Raw genomic sequence first — 7,185 nt, forward strand, 5'->3', positions numbered from 1 at the left:
AACCTCCAGCAGCTGCTCTTAGTTCTGAGATGTTTACAGACTGATGGTAAAAGAAGAGAGGAAGCTTCACAGAGGTAAACATGGACCTGACCCAACGGTTTTTCAGATGTGTTGCTGCCATCAAAATCAAAATATACTCTTTTGGTGCAATTTCTTAGTTTACACGTTTGATTACTCTGTTCCGTTGTGAATAAATTATGAGTTTATGAAATTTGTAAACCATTGCATTCTGTTTTAATTTACATTTTACACAACATTCTAATTTATTAGAAACTGGGATATCCTGTATTTGTTTTGACTCATTAATAGTTCATTTCAGGCTTCAGTATTTGGAAAAATGACCATTAACAATGGAATTACAAAATATTCACAAATATATATTATATATTTTCAGAAATTGATAGAATGTAACTTTAACACAAACAAGTGAATTGAAACCTATGACTAGTAACAAAGGGATTTTGGGGAGCTCTAATGCCATTTTCTAGGAATCTTATTTCAAATATTCATAGTTTTATTTCTGGAAAAAAGTACATTTTAATATCTGGGACAGAAATCCCAATGCATATTAGAAAAGTAACAATTAAGAAGAACAACATTTAAGATATCTGAAATGCTGATTGTAGATAGGAAGAAGAAAGTCCTTCTTGATATGTGAAATGTTCTTTTTTGACCATCTAGCCATCCATTTATTTTCTTTACCTGCTTTTTCCTTTCAGGGTTGTGAAGAGCTGGTGCTGATCTCCAGCGGTCACTGTGCAAGAGGCGGGGGACACCCTGGACAGGTCATAAGTCCATTACAGGGTCCTTTTTTGACCATAGGAAGAATAAAATTGTGGATATATGCAATACATGTCCAATCAAACAATTATTAGTTAAAAACAAAAACTTCAAATGTCTTAAACGTCATCTATTTTCTTCTGCTTATCAGAGGTGGGGTTGCAAAGTAACAGATCCAGGAGGGAAACCCTGACATCCAGCTCCTCCCAAGGGATCCCAAGACGTCCTCAGGCCAAAAGCAATTTGTGTTTTCCTTCCAGCAAGTCCTGGGTCTGCCCTGACGTCTCCACCCAGTGGAACGTGCCTGGAAAATCTCCAATTTGAGGCGTCTAGGAGACATCTTAATTACATGTTTGAACTACCTCAACTGACTCATTTTGATGTGTAGGAGCAGTGGCTTTACTCTGAGCTCTCCCTGGATAAAAAAAGCTCCTCACCCAATATTTAAAGCTGAACTGAAGTCAAATCTAAAAAAACCTGACATTTCATGAATGTTATTTAGTCAAACACATCCACACAACATTCCAGGGACCCGTTTTTCTGATGTAAAACTTAAACAACTTGTTTTTAGCATTTTAGTCGATAATTTCTGAAGTGGGTGATTTGTGGGGCGGAGTTGCCGTCCTGGGTTCCTGACGTGTGCTGTGCCCCAGTCGGCCAAGAATGCAGCTACTGTCCAGTTGTTTACTTGTGGAAATGGAAGAAGAAGCCAGAAGTCCATCACTGGAGAGCATCTGGAGCTTGACTGGGCCCATACTGCCTGAAAAAGCTACAGGAAGCCACCCTACGTGGGCCCACCACCTGCAGTTTGGGTGTGGTGTGAACTGGGTGGCAGATGAAAGCAGAAGCCTGGGTGTGCTGATTCCTGGTGTCATAAACTGTCTCTGTCTTAAATTTCCAATAAAGTCTTGATTGTGAAAACCTCAAAGTATTTCACTCGTATAAACAACATTTTAATTTAATTTAAATTCCGACCAAGGGTGACATTTCAACCTCAAAGAATGCTATCATTGATATCTACAACATCACTAATTAGAGACAGGAGTGTGGTTTGCTCACATGTTACAATGGCCTGCTGTAGCCTTGGGGCAGGAAACAGTGACACTGCATTGCTCAAAGACCCAAGGAGTCGAGGGAAGTGGAAACTTTCCATGATTGCTAAGATCGTCTTGTCTTATTTAGAAGGCAAATGCATGCAAACGTCCGGCAAACTTGATTTTTTTTTTTTACGCTTTCCGATGATGTTCTGCAATTAAGAGGCCTCTGTATGCACCACTTTTATAGACAGTCGGCAAAAGTCAGGTGATGTTCTTGCCCGCCTCTGTGTGTGTTTTAAAGTCTGTTACCCAAAGAATCTCGAAAAACCAGTGCATGGATTTTAATGAATTTCTCAGAAAGCGATTACAACTGATGGAGTCATCCAGATTCAGGATAGCTGTCTAATCAGCCTTAGCGAACTCCAAAATTGCTGTAACACAGTGAATTTCGCAGATACTGTGTTAAAATTTGATGTGGTAGTATCTGAGAGTAATTTCCAACAATATCACTTGAGATTGTACATAATCTTACTTTACAGATGTAACCAAAAAAGACTAAAACTTAATTTCTCAACTTAAGATGATCTTAGTTTAAAAGTAAGAAAGGTGGCTGGCGATATGTATTCCTTCAATGAAAGCTAAACCTTTAATTTCTTAAAGGAAGCATATTGGTTCCATTGAATATGTATGTAATCATAGTTTTTTTCTTGTTTTCTTCATTCCATTTTTGTTTTTTCTCCAAACGAATCAAAACGAAAGCCTGAGTCTGATACTCGCTGTTCTCTGGAAACTCAGTAAACACAAAAGCGCGCACAAAGGGGAAAAACATTAGAAAGAAAGATGGAGCGATACACCTACCAGGTAAGGGTAACGCAACGCCAAAGGTGATTGGCTCGGACGATCACGTGACCGGGCTCTTCCGCTCACCTCTGCAGCTCGCGCCTCCTCTGTTCCCGACCACTCCGGGCGGTGACGCAGCGGCAGCTGCGCAGTGTCAGGTGTCTTTCAGGTCTCAAACTCAACGGAAGTTCCCACAGGTAGGAGCACTTTTCTAAACGAAAACCAAAAAAATATACGGTAATAACTAGCGCGAGTAACATAAATAAAGTATACCTCGCTCTGAATATTAGCGCGAGGCTTTAATAGTTCAGACAGGATTGATAAAGTTGTTATGGACGCACATGAGTGAACTCGGCCCTGTTCTGGCCAGTCCAGCTACTCAGGCTGGACTTAAGGTCTGTTTGCTGCTATTTTTTGTGTAAAGTGAACGCATATTTACAAAAAAAAAATACAAGTTTGTGTAGTAAAAGATATGTCTGACTCCGAGTCAAGTAATGGACGCTGTTTCCAAGCCGCTGCTGGTACACCTGTAATTAAGGATTTTCACATGACACGCTGGCCTTTGAGCTGGGATGCTCTTCTTTTTTTATTGCATACTTCAGTTATGACTTCAGCTCAGGCTTCACTTATGTTCATCTAAGGAACTAACCTGGGCGTTTGTATGTATTCCTCATTATCCCAATTATTAAGCAATTTGGGCTCCTCCTCTCTTTTATCCCAATGTACTTGGGTTGTTTGTTCTTAGAAACTAAAATTAGGGGTTAAAATGAGAGAAGATTATAGCTTCAATGACACAGCATGATCTCCACCCGGTGTGTCTCATTGCCCTGCTGAAACAGAGACACCATTGTTGTGAAATCCTTGTTTAAATGTTCACTGATTCAGTCTTATTATGAGCTTGCACTTGGAGAAGTAACGAGTTGGTGGAATTAAAAATGAAAGGAAATCTGTGGCACATTTGGGTAGATTACATCTGCGGTTGTGTCGCAATAAAGACCAAATCAACTTTATATTACCTTCCTTATATAAAAAAATATCTTCTGCAAAACTAGGTCACAGCTAACTATATTTTAAAGTGGAGTTCTGTGGAAAGGTTATGAACAATTCATATCCTACTTGTTCCAGATAGCTCTTTGAACAACATCAGTTTGAAGAAATGGAGTTTAATTCTGACCGGAAACCTATGTCAAATCACAAAAAGCTAATTATTAAGGTTAGTTTAGTTATTAAACTTAAATGAAAACGTAAACATTCACCATGGCATGTAACAGCTTTATTATAAACCTTTACATGGCTGCTAATTTTGCATTACATGGGTATTTTGTGGGGTGTTAGAGCTGGTTAAAACGAGCCAGACCAAGACCAAAACGGATCAACTCCAGCTCCGGTGTCAGGAAGTTTATAGCAATTCATGCAAACTCTATTTTAAAAACATTTACATTGCTGTTAGTTTCACATTTCATGGTAATTTGCCTATGACTGTTTTTTTGTTTGTTTGTTTGTTTGTTTTGTTTTGTTTTTTGCAAGTGCAAGTAGCAGCTAGCTGTAGCACACCTAGCAAGAATATTTCATTTTTGATAGATTACTCATGTAATGACTAGTGTGCTACAGCTAGCTGCTCCTGCTATTTGAGCTAGTAAATAAGTACATAATTATACAGAAATAACCATGTAATGCAAATCACACAGCAGTGCAGATGTTTATAAAACAGTGTTAGCATCAAGCTTTATTATATTTTCAAGACTGGAGTTGTTTTAAAATGAACACAATCCACTTTGGTCTCAGTCCCACTCTGACTAGCCGTTAGCTCTTCAGTCTGATCAGACTTAAACTCCATTTCTTCAAACTGAGGTTGTTCATAGAGCTACTGCATGTACAGCAGGTAAGATAATCATCGTGCATAACCTTACCACAAACTCCACTTCAAACAATCTGAATTGTTCCTTTAAAGCATCTTGTGTCTCCACCCTGTTTCACACTGCTGTCTAATAATCTGCAGGTGATCTTTTTAAAGCCCTTCCTGCTGTCGTAGCAGGAAGGACAGGTTTAGTTTGCATCTTTTGTTGTTGTTAAATTGTTCCACCTTTATGTCCCCGTCCCTGAGTCCTGCAGCCATCTTAAGATTTAGAAAGAGGCAGGCCGAAGGCTCCTAACTCGGTGGATCTGTGTAGGCCTTGTGGTTGACAGGTGTCCTGTTTAAGGTGTGTCCCTTCCTTTGCATGTAGGAAATGGCTCCAGGCCTGACATCAAGTAAACAGATGTGCAGTTTATTAACAAGTGGGTATCTGATGCACCTGTTCAGCACGACCCACGAATAATGTGCAGGTACATAAAAATTACCCGACACAGTAAACTGGCCCGTTGAAACATCCTGTTTGGCTGACTCAAAGTTTGTAGTGATGATAAATAGATTACTCAAAAAATGTAGATTGCAATAAAAGTATGTGAGCATGCGCTGCATTGTATTCTACTTTTGCTTTTGTTTGTTTTGTTTATCTATTTTTTTCTGCTCATACACAAACCCAGACACTATCCAAAGTGTTAATGGAAATAAACGAATAAAAGTACATGATATAGATGATTTTTGGTTATTTGTATTTGTCAGTACCACTAACGTTGTATCATAATGTAATAATATCAACCCAACTTAATAAAAATAAATCACATGTCAGTGCTTTTTTTAACAAGTTTTGGAGTGTTTCCAGTCAGGGTTATGTTGAAGTTCGGTCCAAAGTCCTGATTCTTGTCAGCAGTGTTGCTTTGCATCTGAGTGGTGATGTAATCCTGAAGGTGTGCCAGACTGAAAAGGCCTATAACCTGAGATAAACTGTCATTATTGAGACATCTGTACTCAGCAGTGATTTAGATTGATGTTTTCTCTGAGCTATGAAGTAGGGCATCACGCTCACTTAACAGCTCGATCATTTCATTTGTGACATTTTCCAAAAGTTTGTCACTTCGGACTCTAAAAAGAATACAATAAATGAGAAGTGAGGGGTTCTGTTTGTTCACATCCCATGTGAAGTTGACAAATTCGCCTCTTGTCATGAGAACGCAACACTATTCTGCAGTTTGTGTTTCCATTTTGCAATCATGCGGCAGAAGCTGCAGTGCAAGTTGGGACTCGTTGGCGTGTCTGTTTGCATACGTAACTGTATGAGCACAAATATGTGCATTCAGTCTTCGCAGGCACTGCACACCAGAAAAGCTTGTGTTACAAACCTGCAAATCAATAATCACAGACAGACAACGGATCATCTTCGTGTCCAAACGTTCACACCGGCGTCAAGTTGCTGAGCGGTCTGACGCTGAGACAAATTTCAGTCTCGCTGTACTGTTTAAATAAGGACTGGTTTGTAAGTCGTGTCTTATGTTCCCATAATGCCATAATTTCATTACAGTTTTGGGAAAGGACTACTGCTTAAGTTATATTCCTATTTATCCCGTCAGCACTTTATTTATATAACATCACCAGGTGCTAGTTTACTTATAATTCTTACAGTTTTGTTTAGTAGTAAGCAATAGATAACTATTAGCAATGTTTTGTTTGAACTGATGGAAGTATTGCTTTAGAGTTAGATTATTACAACATGTCATCTGATACATTTTGGATTTGTTTGCTGCCTTGTGTTTTAGGTTCTCAGGTCGTTAGCAGACATGGAAAGCAGCGTATTTAATCGACAGTCCTGGGCATCGAAGTCCTTGCGTGTCACTGCCAGGGAGCTATCACTGGTCGGTGGGCGCGGGAAAAGCAACGCCATCGCAGAGCGCTTCTCCAAGTGAGTAACAACTGGTTTTCAGGAATGTTTGCTGATAGTTTATACTTTTTAACTACCCTTGATATTGATAGAAGGTAAAAAAACCCAAAAAAAACACTGCAACGTAATACCATCCTGAAAGCAAATGTCTTCTGTTTATCTCTTACATCTGAGAAAGAATGTCACACCCAACTTTATTGTCTTCCAGTTTCAAGTCAGAGAATCGGTGAAATTTGCTCATTGTGTTGCTCATTACCAAAGCCAACTCCTATTTAGATACGAGCCGACAGCTGCATGTTTTTCAACATTTTTATGGAGTCAAATACTGTAGGAACCTGTTGACTAATAGAGGGCGGACAGTACTTTGTCTGTGACTGATTTAATGAGAAACAAACTGAGAGAGGAGCAAATAAAGAGTAGATTACAGCAGCTTTCATTGTGTTGCGTGAGCACAGCAGCCATGTTGGGTTTTAAGGTTAGTGAGAATCCTCCCACTTCCTTTGAGGGAGCTACACCAAGCCATTGGTTCAGATATGTGGACGATACCTGGGTCAAAATCCAAGCTAAAGAAGTTGAAGCCTTCACCAGACACATCAACTCGGTCGACAACAACATCAAGTTTACTAGAGAAGATGCTGACGACAACAAGCTGCCTTTCTTGGACTGTCTGGTGCACATGGTAGGAGAGGACAGTCTCAACATTGAAGTCTACAGGAAACCAACCCACACAGATCAGTACCTTCTGTTTGACTCTCACCACCCTCTGGAAC

General features: G+C 39.6%; 1 protein-coding gene across 1 annotated transcript in view; it reads left to right on the forward strand.

The window, feature by feature from the left end:
- Positions 1–2,642: 2,642 nt before the first annotated feature.
- The window catches only part of lima1a (LIM domain and actin binding 1a), a 17,991-nt gene continuing 13,448 nt past the window's right edge, over positions 2,643–7,185 (forward strand). Inside the window, exons 1-3 of the mRNA XM_017416008.3 lie at positions 2,643–2,678; positions 2,753–2,854; positions 6,294–6,436. Of these exons, the coding sequence (XP_017271497.2) occupies positions 2,658–2,678; positions 2,753–2,854; positions 6,294–6,436 (266 nt within the window). The 5' untranslated portion in view covers positions 2,643–2,657. The remainder of the gene's footprint in view (positions 2,679–2,752; positions 2,855–6,293; positions 6,437–7,185) is intronic.

This window comes from Kryptolebias marmoratus, linkage group LG4 (assembly GCF_001649575.2).
Source record: "Kryptolebias marmoratus isolate JLee-2015 linkage group LG4, ASM164957v2, whole genome shotgun sequence".
Classification (NCBI taxonomy): domain Eukaryota; kingdom Metazoa; phylum Chordata; class Actinopteri; order Cyprinodontiformes; family Rivulidae; genus Kryptolebias; species Kryptolebias marmoratus.